The sequence below is a fragment of the Pimephales promelas genome, chromosome 10, assembly GCF_988280905.1.
Source record: "Pimephales promelas chromosome 10, fPimPro1.hap1.1, whole genome shotgun sequence".
NCBI classification, from domain to species: Eukaryota; Metazoa; Chordata; class Actinopteri; order Cypriniformes; family Leuciscidae; genus Pimephales; species Pimephales promelas.
Genome location: NC_142778.1, coordinates 26170631 through 26189439, shown reverse-complemented (window position 1 = coordinate 26189439; position 18809 = coordinate 26170631). Strand labels below are relative to the sequence as shown.

Sequence of the window (18809 nt, the reverse complement as noted above, 5' to 3'; positions counted from 1 at the left end):
ATATATATATATACATATATATATATATATATATATATATATATATATATATATATATATATACATATATACAATCATATAAAATAAAAACAGTAATATTGTGCAATATTTCAATAGTTTAAACTATCTGTTTTGTTTCAGGATTCTTTACTAAATAGAACGTTCTCCCACAGCAGCAATATATTTATAACAAACAATTTATGTACAAACATGTTTTTTTTTATTTATTTTTTTTTATTGTCATATATTTTGAGACCAGGTGAAATCAAAAAAAGTAAGCTTCTTTTATTTTCTTTATTTTTTTGCTCCTTGTGCCCCCTTCTATTCCCTTCTGACAGCAAAAAGCACTGTATACTTTCATAAAGCAATTCTATCATAACATTCCATCACAGCACATCTCAGGGAAATGTTCTCTGATTCAAGCTCCCAGAAACAAGCTAGCATGAGATTACCATCACGCTGCTCTGGGTACAAATATCTTACATCCTGACTCTGATGCGCAAGTAGATAGTTTGTAATTCTCCGTAAAATCAACTGGCATATGTTAGAGACATTTTTTTTTCTGGCCTTGAGTGTGTCACAAAGGCTGAAAATGCAGTCAATAGCTTTGAGCCGCTGGATATGGGAGCAGCTTTTTACACCAAGTGCAAATATCAGAATGGTAAGACATTTTCTTTATATATATATATCTCAATATATATAAAAACATGCAAACCCACAGAAAGTAAGTCAAGGCCATTTACTTTTTTTGGTGCCGTCAGCTGTGCAGCATCACGCCTCTGACAACCTTTCATTTCTTTTCGACAGCACACTCTGAGCGACTTGCATGAACTGGCAATTCATATTGACACAAAACAAATGGATATTTCATTCCAGGAATCTATTTAAGACCTTTTACACTACCATTAATCAGACAGTCTGAAAGTTTGCAAAGGGGGTGTGGCCTAGACACCTAAGTATTACATTGTAAGAAAACTATTTTTTTCTTCTGATACACACACAGTGCTTCACTCAATTAGCCTCCTCTCAATGTCATTAGCGTGCCATTAAAAACACATTATGCAAATTAACATGTTATCTATAACGATACGTGCTAATGACCACAAATAAGCTGTCAAAGACCTTTCACAAGTAATCAAAGCTTCGGCTGATGTAGGTGTTTTCATTTCCACACATTATCACACTATGACACAAATGAAAAAAAAAAAAAAAACTAGGAAGGATATCACAAAATCCTCGTCCTTGAGCAAAGTACTTCCTCGCAAAGGAAATTATTCAAGAAAAATGTTTGCCAGCATCCCATCTAACAATATGTTCTAAGAGCATTTAGCTAATGTTCTTATTACGTTATGAAAATGTTATTTCACAATGTTCTCAGACTGTTCAAAGCATCCCGTGTTAAATGTTTTAAACAAATTAGATCACTATCTGATCAATAAAATTGCATGAAGTGAGCAAGCATAAACAGGCAGCGTTTATATATCAAATATGAGATGGAAAATGCTCATCATAACATTAATTCAATGTTTCTCAAACTGGGGTTCACAAATCCCTGAGGATTCGTGAGGAAACTGCAGGGAGTTTGACTTTATGAAAAGATCATTAGTAAAATCATAAAAATGTAAAATTCAAATAAATAAATACAAGTACAACACTTACTACAAATATTAAATATTATATTTGTTTATCTTCATGTTTTGATCATTAACTGACATCAGAGAACCGTGAAACATGCAAATGTGTTGTTAAATTATTGAAATATTGAAATGATAGATTAGATTAACTTAGCCTCATGTTGTTCCAAACCTTTCATTTGTTTTAGTAATATTTTCTTTAGTTAAATAGTCTTTCATTTTAGTAGATATTTCTTGTCATGCTCATTTTAGTTTTAATCTAAATAATTGACATGCGTGTCATTTCGAATAGACAAAAATACATTTTAGTTCCAAACTAAATCAAGGGAGTTTTCATTTTCAAGTGAATCTCAAGGGTATACTTAAAATTGAGATTTTACATCAAAGTAATTCGGTTGACTAAAAAGCCCTGCAATAATTGAATGATTTTAATTAAAACATATTGTTGAAAAATCCATAAAGAGGAAAATTAAACACTGCAAATATAAACAATGACAGAAAAATTAAATTTACAATTTAACAATGAACAATATTAGAAAAATCTAAAGAATATTATATGAAACAGTCATATTCTTACTAGATATTTCTTCTAAAAACATCTATGTAAATTCATATATAAAATGTTTGCATATTTGGTTTAAATAAAACCTGTATTTCACCCACAATCGTAAAATAGCAACTGCTCACAAATACACACAAGCTCACTTCAGCAGGGTTAGGGCATTGTAGAGAAGTAGCCTTAAACCTCCACCTCCAACCAAAGAAGAAGAAGAAAAAGATATTCTTCACCCAATCTAAAATGTAAGAAATGGCACTCCTTGAGACACCTTTTACTCCTTACACCCTTTCATGATGTATCAGGCCTGGAGAGGGCCTGGGGTGCGGTGCATATTTATACTCCTGTATCACTGCGAGGGGGCGGAGGCCAGAGGGGCTTTTCTCCACATTACCTTCTACTAGAGAACAGGGGCTTCTCTGCTGCAGGAGGGCCGTTCTGGACTCTCTGTACATAAATTCTGATCCTTTTATCCCTGTTTGTGCTCACGGAAATAATCTACGTGAGGACAAATCTATGCTGCATCACACATTGGCTTGTGGCTTGATATACAATTTCTGCAGATGCAAACAACAAAAGGTGTATTTTTTTATGTGTGAAACACCTGTGCCAGTAGCATCAATTGCATAAATAAATTAGTTTAGAAAAAAAAAAAACGATAAATAAAATAAAATGATCAGTTACACTATTTCGACGGCACACTGCAAGAAATAAACCCGCAATCGATCGCTATTGCTATAAAGTCAGAATTGAGATTTAAACTTGCAATTTTGAGAAAAAAAGTCAGAATTGAGAGATTGGTAACATTTATTTCGATAGTCCACTTTAGACATTCTACTAAGTAACTTTTCAACTTCATGTCAACTAACTGTCATTAGAGTTTTAGTGGACTGTCCGCTTAATATCTGCTAACACTTTATTTTGTTGGTCCCCCAACAGACATTCAACTGACTATAAGTAACTTGGCGACTACAAGTAAACTTATTCTCCTAACCCAAAGCCTAACACCTAACCATAACCTAACAGTCTACTATAATATACTAATACTCTAATGAGAGTTAGTTGACATGTAGTTGAAAAGTTAAGTATAATAGTAACGTCTAAACTGACTATCGAAATAAAGTGCAACCGAGAGATTTAAGCTTGTAATTACGAGCCAGAAATGTAAGATAAAAAGTCACAATTGCTTTGGTGGAAACACACTTCCATAGTTAGTAGACTGTTAGTAGACAGTTCAGCTAAGTAGAACTAGTTGACATGTGGATGCAAAGCTACTTATATTTGTTGGGGGAGCATCAAAATAAAGTGTTAGCAGATGTTAATCAGTCAGTCGGCCAAATAGGCAAGGCATATTATAATAAAGGCATATATATAATTAATCAGCAGCAAAGCATTGGAAAAAAATTACCAGCCACCCAATAATAATGTATGTGTACCGTAGATGCTGTTGCAGTACAAAATTTTGGATTTCATACAAAATTCTTTTGTTGTGCTAATAATTTACACTTGATGTGAAACCCTTTTTGTCCCCGTATTAAATAATCCATAGTATGAATTCTTTTCAGGTCTACTAGAATAGGTTCCAATGTTTAAATGTTCAAAAAACACATTACTTTTCATATATTTTACATTGACTACATTTACATGCAGCCAATAATCCGTTCAAAACCGGGATATTAGCAATAAGCCGGTCACGAACGGCCATGTAAACACCGGCAAAAACCAGGATATTATACCTGGGGTACCCCTTTTCTAACCCGAATTTTTGGTCATGTAAACGCATATCGGCATATCCCCATAGTGATTTGTGTTCTGCGAGCAGCGAGCGAGGAGGCGTCGTATGATCATTTAAATGGGTTTTATGACGAGAAAAATCTGTGGAACATTTCTACATTTCTGTGCAAACTTTGCAAGCCTATAAAACAATTGTTGTCTGTGGTTGTATATGGGCTGTGGCAATACAAAATAAATTCTAAAAACAATATACAGAAAAAAAAAAGAAATATGAATGAACTTTGAAGTATGAAGTATGAACTGAACTAGTTCATTTTAAAATGTGTAAACTGAACTTTGAACTAGTTCGTGTAGAAAGTAAACTTTCCCAACACTGCTGATATAGAGAATAACTTTTTCATGCTAAAACTGCAACACACTGAATAAAGTTGAAAATGTAAAAAAAAAAAAATGAAGCATATTAGGTCCTCTTTAATAGGTGCTTTAATTTTTAATGTTCTGTTTTGAGCTTTATTGCATGCTGTGCCCCCCAAAAAACAGACCTCTTTATCAGTAAACACATATCTGCAGAGACAAGCAAGTGGCACAATTATACTAATGCTCTGACTGCTCTGTGTTTGTAAAATAGGATGGATGCACCCATTAGGATATTACTTTTAGCCATTGTAATTCAATGGCAGTGTCGTTTGGAACTGCTTTGGACCACTTTCAGAGCAAAAATCACTTTTCCCAAACTCAGCATCATTCTCGTTCTAAGTTAATCTCTCGGTGGGATTCAGTCACATGGCTTAACTCCCAATGTCCATCCACCAGAACCCAGATCAGATCCGTGCACAAAGATGCAGAGGTTGACGAAAACAGCTGCGCCATAAACTCTCCCTTCGCCCTCATGTCTGGGACAAATTGCAGTTGTCACCCCTGCAGATATTTCAGTTCCATATTGGCAGAAAGAGCTGTACAAAGGAAATAAATGTGACAGGGAGGCAGGGAAATATAAACAGGGGGAGACGGCCCATCAATCAGCCATGGTCAGACTCAGAGGGAATCAGACCCCTTCTGTGGGTGCAGTCCGTTCTGCCAGCCTGTCCATTAACTCCTTGTTAAAGTTCACAGTGCCGCTCGCCATCCATTCATCTCACTCCATTGCTTAACCCTCTGACAGCCTTCACAGGTTCAGTATACAAATACACATACACTCTCCAAGCTACTGCGGAAACGGTGCTGTCAAGTAAGTTATTAGTAATTAGTAAGTTGTCAAGCAAGTTATTAGTTACTCATATTTTAAAGTAATTAAACTACATTTATACTACAAAACACAAAACAAAACTGAAAAAAAGCATTGAAGTAAAATACTGCCAAATGTCTGTCTGTCCATCCATCCATCTATCTATCCATCCATCCATCCATCCATCCATCCATCCATCCATCTATCTATCTAAAAGTCTAATAAATGCTGTTAATGACTTGCATTGTCAGGTTTTTGATTTACTTTTAAACTGCTAAATCAGGTTATTTTAATATGCTGATTATTTATCACTATATGGGGGTGCATATAAACATGTTGAACGACTGATGTGATAGACAAAAAGTAGTATAAAGAAATCCATTAGCCAAGATTGATAAACCATGTAAAAGTTTTGCTATAGCATGTTGTTATTTCATGTTAGCTATTAAATAGTGTTACCATAAAACAAAGACCAGGCAGACTAATAATATTATAAGGAATACAAATTGTATATTGTTTGAATTTAAACCTATGATTGTTATAAAATCATAATTTCAGTTTGATATGTTAACATACAGTGTCTGGAACCTGCCTGAGAACCCATTGGTAAGGAGGAGGCAATTTAGCTTGACATGACGCAATGATTGGACCTCTTAGAACAATGGCGTTTCAAATGGAGACTCCCATAAGCAAAGATGTGCCAAGCTGTGCAAAGTTTATTCAGCCACTGAGGATTCTAGAGAGCATGTGTTCAGACGAACGTTCACTTGATTACTGTAAGCTTAAGCAAAGACTGTGAGAATCATCAAAGCTCTTGGTGTGGTATCACCAGTCAAGCATGCAGACACACCACACACACTTATAGACCCGTCGTCTATCTCTTTTACACATTTTTTTTTTTTTTTTTGCAAGAGCTCACCGCCTAAGAACTAAACCGCATAACTGAGCTAACAGAAACCACTACTCCAGCTTCATTTGCATAAATTATCATGCCTCAGCAATGCAATACATAAAATCTAATTTATTATCATAATAAGACACAAAAAGCAGCTCTTTGCATCGGTTGAAAATCATAACCCTGTAATTAAGTCAGAGAAAAGCAATTTATCCATGCTTCAGAGAGGCCTTGCCACTCACAATCTTTCCTGTTGGCACCTTTTGGATAGTTTTAATTATTTAACCACATAATGGCTGTCTCTCACAACTGTTTCCCAGACTAATTCTACCTTGCTCATTATTAATGTCAAGAGGAAATAGAGATCAGACACAATGTTGCAATCTATTTCCGTAGGACAGGCCTATATTTTTATGAATTTACATGAAAATGAGCCAAATGGCATCCTGTGGCACCCAATCAGGGTCGTGCAAGTTTCTTTCCCTCCCAGAATCCTATTCCTCTTGGACCCCCAAAGTCATTCTATTGGCTGAAATAACATTACATGGGTACACTCTAAAAAATGCTGGGTTGTTTTAACCCAATTTTGGGTCAAATATGGACTAACCCAGCCGTTGGGTTAAATTTTTACATTACATTTTTAACCCAACATTTCGGGTTTGTCCATATTTGACCCAAAATTGGGTTAAAACAACCCAGCATTTTTTAGAGTGTACTGTATTCTGCACCTGATATGTGTACAGTATATTCAAATGTTTATGGTCAGTCATTACAATTATTTTAAAGTGTCAGTAAAGACATTTTTTTATAATGTTACTACAGATTTCTATTTCAAATAAAAGCAGTTATTTTGAACTTCTGATTAAGAACCCAAGACAAAAAGTCATTGTTTTAATTAAAACATTACTGTTTTGATATATTTTTTATCAAATAAATGCAGCCTTTGTAAGAAGAGACTTCTTTCAAAACCGAGTAACATGGTGTTTAATTAGTTGTTTTATATGATCTAACAATTGATAATTGTTATTTAATGTATCAGCATGCAATAATGTGTAAACAACGACGATGAGAACATTGCCTGGCCCTGTACGAGTAAATAAGATAAGAAACATGCTTGAAACTATAGCTCACACTGTGGAACTAATGAGGAAAACCATCCGTATCTTGATTCAGTGAGCTGAAATGGTTAACTCTGTAATGAAAGGAGTCACAGAGGCCAGGAGTCTTCAAATTTATCACGATTAATTCAGTTTGTCAGAGTGCAGTTATTCTTTTATGCAACCACTGCAGAGTAAGTGAGACCTGACATGAAGCGAATTCGAATGCCACATGCTTGTTTTATTTATATTTTTTTTAGTTCCAGGAACTCAAGAATAAAATAAGGGGTCACTGTGGTCGGTAATAGTTTCCCAAGATGCGAAGGCTGCAGTGTTGTTAATTAAAACAGACCGCCAAACTACAGTATTGCATTGTTGAATAGGGACAGAGAGACCTTCAAATAAACACAATGCGCACATTTACAATTACCGGTGATTAATCAACTCTTAGAAATTACAGCAAACTTAAACTTAACTCTGCAAAAGAGTTCATTTAAAACTGGTGATTAATTAATGGTTCGCCCACATATACACAAAGAGACAATTAATGCACTATACAAACCCACATAATGTACTTCAGGAAAAGTCAAGCGCAATTCTGAAAGCTTTTTGCATATAAATATGTTTCTGTGTCACTGCAATGCCATGTAAAACCCAAATACATTTACACAAACTATAGGACAGCAAAATGTCTTAAAATCTTTTGAAATATTAATGTCATATTAAAATAATTAATTAAAAATGGTAACTAACCATGTAGTTCTACATGAAAACGGACATATCTGGAGAAAACTCAAGAACTCTAATAACCTTGGCACACTAAATTGACAAATTTGTTATTTGTCCTGCCATAATTGTTAGCTAAGCAAAACGAGTATTGAGTTTACAGTGAATGCCCAGGATAACAAATTCCACATATAAACAACTAATTTTGCCTTTAAAAAAAGAATAATGCATTAACATGATTACAATAACAATATTTTTAAGATTAATCCCAATTATTTTACTTTATACATCTAATTTCAGATAAAAAGGTTTGGCATTTTTAAGATTAATCCCAATTATTTTAGTTTATACAGTGGGGCCAAAAAGTATTTAGTCAGCCACTGATTGTGCAAGGTATCCAAATTAGAATAATGAGAGAGGTCTGTAATTTTAATCATAGGTACACGTCAACTATGAGAGACAAAAAGAAAAAAAAAAATCCAGGGAATCACATTGTAGGATTTTTAAATAACTTATTTGTAAATTATGGTGGAAAACAAGTATTTGGTCAATAACAAAAGTTCAACTCAATAATTTGTAACATAACCTTTGTTGGCAATGACAGAGACGTTCTTGATAAGTTCTTGGGATGCAACTCTGCATTCTTCTTCCTCCAAACACGACGAGTTGAGTTTTTACCAAAAAGTTCTATTTTGGTTTCATCTGACCACATGATATTCTCCCAATTCTCTTCTGGATCATCCATATACTCTCTGGCAAACTTCAGACGGGCCTGTACATGTACTGGCTTAAGCAGGGGGACACGCCTGGCACTGCAGTATTTGAGTCCCTCTCGGTGTAGTGTGTTACTTATGGTAGCCTTTGTTACTTGGTCCCAGCTCTCTGCAGGTCATTTATCAGGTCCCTCCGTGTAGTTCTGGGATTTTTGCACACAATTATCATGATCATTTTGACCTCACGGGATGAGATCTTGTGTGGAGCCCCAGATCGAGGGAGATTATCAGTGTATGTCTTCCATCTTCTTACAATTGCTGCCACAGTTGATTTTTTCACACCAAGCTGCTTGCCTATTGTAGATTCACACTTCCCGGCCTGGTGCAGGACTACAGGTTTCTTCCTGGTCTCCTTCGACAGCTCTTTGGTCTTGGCCATGGTTGAGTTTGGAGTGTGACTGTTTGAGGCTTTGGACAGATGTCTTTGATGTGAGGTACCAAGTGGAGGACAGAAGAGCTTCTTAAAGAAGAAGTTACAGTCTGTGAGAGGCAGGAATCTTGCTGGTTTGTGGGTGACCAAATATTTATTTTCCACCATAATTTACAAATAAATTCTTTAAAAATGTGATTTCCTGGATTTTTTTTTTCTCATTTTGTCTCTCATAGTTGAAGAAGTGTACCTATGATGAAAATTACAGACCTCTCTCATTATTCTAAGTAGGAGAACTTGGACAATCAGTGGCTGACTAAATACTTTTTGGGCCCATTGTAGTTCTAAAAAGGACTGAAAATAAGAAAGTGCATAAATAAAAAATAATAGCCTGTGTAGGGTGACCTTTGACAATAGACCTTGGAGTGATGGAGGTTGAGATCTTCTGCTTTAATGAGAGGAAAACTGGCCTGTCATCTAGACACGGTCTGTCATCTTTCAGCCCTTGCTGAGTACTGCATTTCCAACACATACTAATGAGAGAAGGGTGGGTGCACAGGAAACAGAACCCACAAACGAGAAAGTAGTTTGGTCAGAACCTGTCTGGAGAGCAACATATTCCAGCATGTTCTGCATCTCATTAACTGTCACTATCACTACAACCTTTCCAGACTGCACCAGCAGATGCTTAATACACAATATGAACAACAATGTCAGTAACAACTTAACATTGATAATCAAAAGGAGAAATTTTATGAAGTAACTTTAAATATCACCCAGCATATTGGCTGTGATATATAAATGAGCATTTGTTAAATATCACACATGTGGTAACGCAGGTGTGATATTGTTTCACAAGAACAGCACAGATGATACGGCGTCTCCATAGACTCCAGCTGTGTTCAAAACAATGGAATCACTGAACAGCTTTCACTTCTGACAAAGATGCATCTATTAACTTTTTTTTTTCATCTTACAAAGACTCTAACGCACATAAGGAGCAATAAATGCACACAAATAGGTCAAATCTGCTTTAAAACATGGACAGATATTTGATACTACTGTAAGATGAGGAATTTTATCAAGTTAAATATATTTGTTATAAAAGCATAAAGCATATCTTAATTAAGTCAGCCGTGGAACACTTCTCTCTTATTAACTCTTTCCCTGCCATTGACAGAATTTTCGGTATTTTTTTTTTTTTCTGTAAACACCATTATATGGTAGGGGGCGCTATTACACATCTTCTAAAAGAATACACAATCTCCGGATCAAAAAAAAAAAAAGGTGAAGAAGCAGCAGAAGCAAGCAATAGAACCATAGCTTATGCACATGTAAAATAACATATAAATCAAAACTTGTTACCGAATGAAAATTCAAGGAAGGTTAACAACTGTGAACCTTTGGGGACTTTGATGGACACAATCTACTCCATCTATGTTTTGATCCTCGGTCTGAATCCGATCAGGATGTATCTTCGAGAAAAATTCTGGGGGCGATGAAAGTTTTATGAAAATTATTTAAAAAAATGCTGGAGCTGGTAAAGATTTTTTTTTTTTAAACTCTGGTTGGGAAGTTAATTCACAATAAGTTAATATCAAAATGAAATGCTGTTTGCAGCGTATAAAAAAAATTACAACAGACAAATTTAGGCTTGATGTTATGCATTTGTAATTTTTTTGTTTCATAGCACAGCGATTGATAATTAATTGTGATTTTTAATTTCGAAGTAATCTAAGGTATTAACTGGAAAAGTGAGTGATTTGAAACTTGACAGGTAGTGTATTAAAAAAACCCAAAAATAAAGTTATATTCTATCAAATAGAAAAAATAAAATAAAAAAAAACTTTTACATTGAAAAAGCAATATAACATCTACCACAACATGGCAAATTCCTGGTCGCTTTAGAATGTCTAAATAATAAGTGTCCTCTGAAATGTTCACTCTTGATCTTGGCGGCAAATGATGTGAGAAAATTCCCTACACATTAAGCTCCAGCCATCTTCTCCTTGTCTCTCGCTTCCTTTTCTCAGAGCTTTAAACTGTAGCACAGCCAAAGGGAGGAACAAAATTTTGAATTATGTATACAGAGCTGTTCTGAACACTTTTTTTTGGAGCGAGATGAATTCAAAGACAGCTTTGAAGAAGAGTTGGACTGGGATTTATGCACTGATCTTGGGGAAAGGGCTACATTTTGGTATTTTGGATGTGGATGGTACTCAGAAGTAGAGTGACCGCTGCAGCAGGCTTCAGCCTCCCTTTGTGGACAATATGACCGTGTTCAGATACGAATTGTGAACTGAATTGTGGGTTCCATTGAGTACTGGCATTGCTTGTGGCAGAAGTACAAAAACTGTGCAAATAACAGAACTTCTATGAGCTAATGTAAATAGAATTGCACCTATTTAACAAATTGTAGCTATGGTGTAATTCTCAGCATCACTCCTAATGACCTTTGGCGGTGAGGGAGCTTGCACCCAACGAGCCTTCCCATAATTCTAATAGTGTCTGTGTTTGTGATTTCCCTCAGGCTAGCAATGATGCACAGCTCACCTTATCCTGACAAGCCTGACAGAGCTAAATAAACGGACGGGGATGGAAGAAAACTCTGTAAAACCTTTGAGCAAACACATCAGAGAGCCCAAAATCTTAACCATGTCTGACATGCTCCTCTGAATTACTAATTTAGAGAAGCACTCCGAGGTACTTCAGATAAAGACTGATGTTCAAATGAGAGCTTCAAACATGTCTGCAACATTGGTGGCATTGAAAACATATTGATTCGAAGTATGGCATTTTTTTATTTCAAGCTAAATGTATGGATCGCTGCTAGAGCCTAAACAATCAGACTCTTCTTAGAACAGGGAAATGTTCTGTAATTCATCAGATTGCATCGATAAATAGCAAACAAACAAACAAACTATATCTTTAATAAATAATTCAACTGAATCACTCTACAGCATTTTCCTTTTATCTTTCATCAATAGGGAGATAAAACTGGCAGAACGTGAAAAGCGTCCTTGTGAATTATGGTTTCTGTACAAGCTTTTTATGATAAATCTAGACAACAATATGTTTGTATGAAAAAAATTTATGACAATTCTGTCCGTTCAATAAAGTACGCTATTCAACAAAATTAGAGTATACATTAAAAAGAAAAAAAAAAAATATCCAACACCAAACAAGACCTAATAACGGTTATTTTTTCCTCTATTTTTATGTTTTTTAGAATATAACCCAATAAGAAAAATACATCAGAGTTGCTTTTAAACTCCATCCTTTGACAGCAATGTGCACAGCAAAGCACACATTACTCCGGGCTCAAATCAGAAATCTATATAATGACTATAATAATCATGTTGCTCACAATATCAATTCCACTATCTGTCGTTCTTGATAAGTCTACTAATTCTGCAGTCGTTCCTCAATTTTTTATAGCCTGGATGCCAGCCCGAACCCCGCCCACAACATTTTTTGGTCGGGAAGTTTGGTCTGGACTCGATCCATTGAGGAGTAATTATGATAGGTTCAGAATTAGTCGGGCCAATCAAATTGCAAGGGCGGGCTTTATACGATGATGGACAGATGATCAGCATTCACATAATCATCACTTTATCTAAGAGATCTTGGGTTGAACTAATTTCCCTCAAATATGACTGCAGCTGGAGAATTGAGATCGTCTGTTGTAAAAGAAATCGACACCGTATTCATTTTACGAACAGAGAACCGCGATCAAGGCATTTGTCGTTTGGAAAGATGTGTTTGTCGTCCTTCCTACTGGATTCGCCAAAAGTTTATCAGCTGGCTCTGATGGTCGCTAAGAAGATGGGACGCAATTAATGAACACCCTGTGGTCGTTGTGGTTTCTCCTTTGGTTGCACTCATGAAGGACCAAGTAAAAGAAGCAACACTCATTATTTTACTACTACTACCAGTGTGTGTGCAGTTGAGTTCTGTTGATAACTGTGCGTAGCTCATGAAAAATAAATAAATAAATAAATAAAAACACTGCGTTGCTCTGATTGGTTGTAGGTCTATCCAATTGAGTGCAGAGTTTGTGTGTGTTTTTTTTTTCCTGGTTCGGTTAAGACGCCTCATAATCAAAGCCCAATGGAGCAGTATCAGACTCACATTCTGACTAGAATATGAGTATGATGAAGTCAGGCTACAATTTTTATGCTCTTCTTTTATCAAGGGAGCCTCGTTGCATATCTTTTTTTACAATGCAGTCCTTACTACCATGAGCAACGCATTCTCACCCCAAGGCGACGACCTTTGACCATGCTTCAATATTTGACGTTTTAGGCGCCCTTTAGCGTCACTTACATGACGCGATCCTACGGCGTCATCTAACTGACGCCAAAGGAAAGCGTCTGTAGAGGACGCGGTTAGGTTTAGGTGTGGGGTGGGGGTAGGGTACACGCGATCCTAGGGCGTCATCTAACTGACGCTAAAGGGCGCCTAAAGCGTCAGATATTGAAGCATGTCCAAATGCTTCCCAAGGCGTCAGTTAAGTGACGCCTTGGGGGTGAGAATGGGCTGCCATGAGACACAGGTAGACAGATAGATTAGTGGGGTTTCACTTTCTGTTGTACTCGTTGTCCTAGCTATGGGCCAATGGGGCCATACAATGGGCCAACATAAACAATTATAGATTGATGAAAATATAGACATGAAAGAATTATATGATGGATGGATGGATGGATGGATGTATAGGCAGACAGACACACACACACACACACACAGATGTGTGTTTAAACAATTAGTATGAATTTTAGAGAACAAAGCCTCAGATTTTTGGACCTGATTGTTTAAACTAACATACATAATACATAAAAAGAAACTTTTGCACATGCCTTCCCCTCTGTCGACTCCTCTAAAGCTTTCCCTCTGTCCTTCCTCTTCATTTTCCTGCAGTGTGTTCTTTTTTTTTCTAGTTCTGCCACTTATAGCCTCAGGTGAAAGCTATGGTACTTCAAAGAGCCTTTTACTGGGAAAAGGAGATCAAAAGAGGTGAGGCAAGCAGTGAGAGGACAGATATAGAAGAGACGAAGAATGAGGAGAGGACAGAATGAAAAAGAGAAGGGAGAGAGCTTATATGGTGTGATGAGGAGGGCTCGCTCTAACTAGCAGGACAGAGTGGTAATAATGGCAGAGCACACGATCGCACAGAGTTTCATTCTGAGAGTTTCATAGATGCTCGACAGACACGGTGAATCACAGGAGTTTGTTTAAATTCTCCTGATCTGAACAAGCGTGGCACAGCTTACACTGAGATCACTTTACAAATGCAAATGTGTACACCACATCCACAGCAAAAAGGTTGAGGGAATGAACAAGGTAGGGATAGAGAAAGACTGAAAAAAACAAGTTCAAACAGGCACTTCACTTCAGCTACCATTTGATTTTATAACATGTGCTACAACCTTGCATAGCTAAATATTATTATCTTATTGCTAAATAAGACACTATAAGGGTGGCAGTGGCTCAGTGGTTCATGTAGGTTGTCTACAAACCAGAAGGTTGGTGGTTCAGTCCCCGGTTCCACCTGACCAAGTGTCGAGGTGTCCGTGAGCAAGACACCTAACCCCAGCTGCTCCTGCCGTTGGTGTATGAATGGGTGAATGTGTGGCAAATGTAAAATGCTTTGGTGGCCATTGAGTCTGTGAAAGCGCTATATAAATGCAGTCCATTTACTATTTTAAAATCCTGTAAATACACAGGCTAACAGACAACACAAACCATATGTACATCCTCTAAGAGATTGAGATTAGAGGCAATTGACCAACCATACTAGATAAGAGCCATAACACCGGAATAAAATATTAGTCGATGCTTTGAGAAGGTAATGAGGTTTCAAGCTAAATTAAAAAGCTATATTAAAGTAATGATCTGTCAAGACTCTGAGAGGTAGCAGCTCCAAGTGCTTAGTCAATAATGTAGTTGGGCTGCAAGATGAATGCCTGCCCAGATGGTCAAACTCTCTTGTGCAAGGCCATGTGATTGTGTCAAATATTTCTCTGAGAACACAGCGAATATACTGAAATAAGGACAGAGAACAGTAGGACAAAAATAACCACACCGAGACATGTCTAAGTGGCATGGGTCTGTGAAATTGGTTTCAGAGTTCATAAAAGTTATTCTTCCCATGTCAAGCACAAACAGAGTAACATAAACGAAACATTTTTTGTCAATATTGGCTCTGGAAATGGTGTACTTGTTCCCATATGTAATTATATCAATCAGAAATGTGCTCATGAGCTTCCCTTTTGTGCCAATGATGCTCCTTTAACACAGTCTCTTGACCATACGACAACATCCGCCTTTTTAGGGTACCCTTAAAGTCGGTGAAATGACGATCCTGGGCCGTCATACAACTGACGCTTTACCTTTAACGTCGGTTAGGTGACGGGGTAAGTTTAGGGGTAGGTTTAGGTCTGGGGTAGGGTTAGGATCCGATAACGTCATCTTACCGACGTTTAAGGGTACCCTAAAAAGGCGGATGTTGACGTATGGTCACAAGACGTCCCAAGATGTCAGTTATAGGACGTCTTGGGATGAGACTGTGCTGGCTCGTTCAACAGCCTTTTGCTACACATCACAGGTGATGGCTATACAGTTTATGCAGCATTACAACACAAAAGTGTGGACTTGAAGGAACAAAGACAGAGAATGACATTTGGGACAGGGTCATAGTAATAATTATGATATCAGCACCAACCTTATGCTTTGGCTTTGTAGGTAGTCTGGGTCAGTAGCGTTCAGCATGGCCACAAAGCTCCCTATGGGAATATTCTCTCTCCTGATGACAACCAGAGGATCTGGGAAGAACACCGGTCCTTCATTCACATCCATAACTGTAATGTAAACTGTCGCTGTAGAGCTGTGGCCGTACACAGCATCAGGAACCAGAGGGTCTTCGTTTTCAACTTTTATCAGTAGTGTGTGAAACATTGCACTTTCATAGTCTAGAGGCTGCGAAAGACAAAAGACAAATGGAATTATGTGAGAGTGATCAACTAACCAGCATGCAACTATACCAAGCAAATGACTCTGTATCATTACACTTCAATTAGTACATGCTTGCAACTTGCAGCACATTTTTACAACATGTACAAGAGTGGGGCGTCCAATCCTGCTTCTGGAGGGTCACTTTCCAACAGAATTTAGCTCAAGTCACCAGGCTGTAAATTTCTAGTGATTCGGAAGACCTTAAATAGCTGGTTGAGGTGTGTTTTCTTTGAGTTGGTGTTAAACTCTACAGAAATATGCCAAATACCCTCCCACTATCCTGAGTTTAGCTGCAACCCTAATTAAACCCAGTAGAACCAGCTAATAAAGGTCCTCAACATTAGAAACTCACAAGCAAGTGTGTTAGAGACAACCCGATCTCACGAGAATTCGTACGAATTTTCCGAGGTGGCTAATTCGTAACAATTCGTATGACCTCACTTGTACGAATTAGTACGATTTTTGCTAAACCGTACATATTTTACGAGTTGGCCAATTCGTGTGAATTCGTACGAATGACGTACCCCTGACCCCGCCCCTAAACCTACCCATCACGTGGGTTTGGACAAATCGTACAAATTCGTACAAGTGAGGTCTAATGAATTAGCCACTTTTTAATCACTCGTACGAATTCGTACAAAATGGTCGTGAGATAGCGTAGGTTAGAGAAGGCACACCCCTTCGGAAGGTGTCCCTTTAGATTGGACATCCCTACCCAAAAATTACCAATTTATCTCTCCAGTTTAGTTACAAATCCTACATTAGTGGCTCTTGATAACACACATTCTCATCCCAAAAAGTCATATAACTGACGTCTTGGGACGTCTTTTGACCATAGGTCAATATCCGCCTTTTTAGGGCCCCCTTAAACGTCGGTAGATAGCGATCCCGGGCCGTCATACAACTGACGCTTTACCTTTAACGTCAGTTAGGTGACGGGTTAGGTTTAGGGTTAGGTTTAGGTCTGGGGTAGAGTTAGGATCCCATAACCTCATCTACCGACGTTTAAGGGGGCCCTAAAAAGGCGAATATTGACGTATGGTCAAAAGACGTCCCAAAACGTCAGTTATATGACGTCTTGGGATGAGACCGGGTTGCTCATGAAGGTCACCTTCTTGGGCTTGAACCTTCAAAGTTTCCGATATCAATCGAAATCCTTAATCACTTTTGGATAAGTGGTTAAATTCTGGGTGATTAAGAATTGGTAACCTAAACTTTAAAGGTTCAAGCCAAGAAGGGGACCTTCGTAAGTCTTCACCATTGTGATGCAATCAATAAATTGAACCAAGCACATGACTAAAAGAGGCATAACACACCTTTACCACAGACAGCATTCCTTCATTGTTGTCCAGGTTGGTCTGTATCTCAAAGTTCTGGTTGGGATCTCCATTGATGATGGAGTAAATGGCTCTCCATGCTCCGGTGGCTGGGTCGTCTCTGTCGTCCACAGTCAGGTTCACTACCACGCCGGTGGATCCCTCATTCACAGAAGCCTGGAACTACAGCACATATTGCTTGATTTGTCAAATGTTATAAACCAGGAAATTGTATTAAACCAACACTTTAGCATTTGTTATTAAATGTACAACGACACATTATTTGAATTTGCAGTCTGTAATCAATATTAATCTTTCCAATCTTTTTAAACAATAATACAGAATGGAGGAGTGGAGGAGTTGCGGGGTGTAGAAATGAATGCTTTGAATAGATCTATATAATTGTGCCTCTTATGTTTACAGAGATTAACACAGCCAGGGGGACAGGGTCTATTGTTTTTGGCTAACCGAGCACCATCTTCAGTAATGAAAGAAGCACTGATCAACCTACGACTGCATCAATACCTTCCTTCCATTTTGGTACACACAGAATCTCTGTCTTACATTCACCTCCCTCCTACTCTTCTTTCTGTCCCTTTGTCAAAGATAAGGCTTAAGCTAAGCCTGTATGAAACAACTCTTGTCCTGTTTTTGTCACTGAATGAAAGCCACTCTATTCAGAGTGTCACAAATCTCCATAGTCCTTGCCCAAACCAGCCCAATGTCACAGGCCTGTTTGGGGAGATGAAGTGTTCCTAGATTGGCCAGATGAGCTCTGGTCCCCATCAGCTCTGCTATCATTTCTGTTTAGTGGCTTGTGAAGTGAGCACGCCTTCTATGCCTCAGGGATGTCCTCCCTTTATAAGAGCTGTAGGGGGCCAAATGCAAATGTCATCATTTGGTCCTGAAGAGGGTGCTTCTGGATCTGGGGGGCAGGATGAGTTAGAAAAGTTTATAAAGCACAGCTCAGCAGTTTAAACCCCTGTGTGACAAAAATAGTGCCACTAAGCCCCCTCTCTAATAAAATGCTTAATGCTATTGAGTTAGGAGCCACGGTTGTGAACTAGAGCTGGTCCGAATACCATTTTTTTGAGCTTTGAAGCTTCGGTAGTAATGAACATCGAACATTTGAAGCTTTGGAATCCCTATATGTCTGTCTGTTTGCATTTTGATTATTTCGAGAACCAAACGACTTCACAAGGGAGTGCGGTTTTGTATTTGGTGCAATATAGATAGATCTCACGAGCAGAGCTTGTAAGTCTTTTAACTTAAAGGGATACTTCACCTCTGTAAAGGTGAATGTGTATTTAAAATGGGTAATTTATGTAGAAGAAATGTGAAATTATTTTTGAATTTGGAGCTTCCTAGACTGAGAAAAGCCAGAATATGTATTTTTGGCTTATGTGGATGAAAGACAACAACTCCCAGAATGCACATGCTTAGCTTCCCAAGGAGGCCACGCCTACTGGTAA

At 37.6% G+C, this 18809-nt stretch overlaps 1 protein-coding gene across 1 annotated transcript in view; it reads right to left on the bottom strand.

Annotated features, from left to right (window-relative positions):
• Positions 1-18809, bottom strand: part of cdh13 (cadherin 13, H-cadherin (heart)) — a 369140-nt gene that overhangs the window by 32081 nt on the left and 318250 nt on the right. The window contains exons 9-10 of the mRNA XM_089116363.1: positions 17338-17520; positions 15732-15985 (exon numbers count right to left, since the gene is read on the bottom strand). Coding sequence (XP_088972489.1) covers positions 15732-15985; positions 17338-17520 — 437 coding nt within the window. The remainder of the gene's footprint in view (positions 1-15731; positions 15986-17337; positions 17521-18809) is intronic.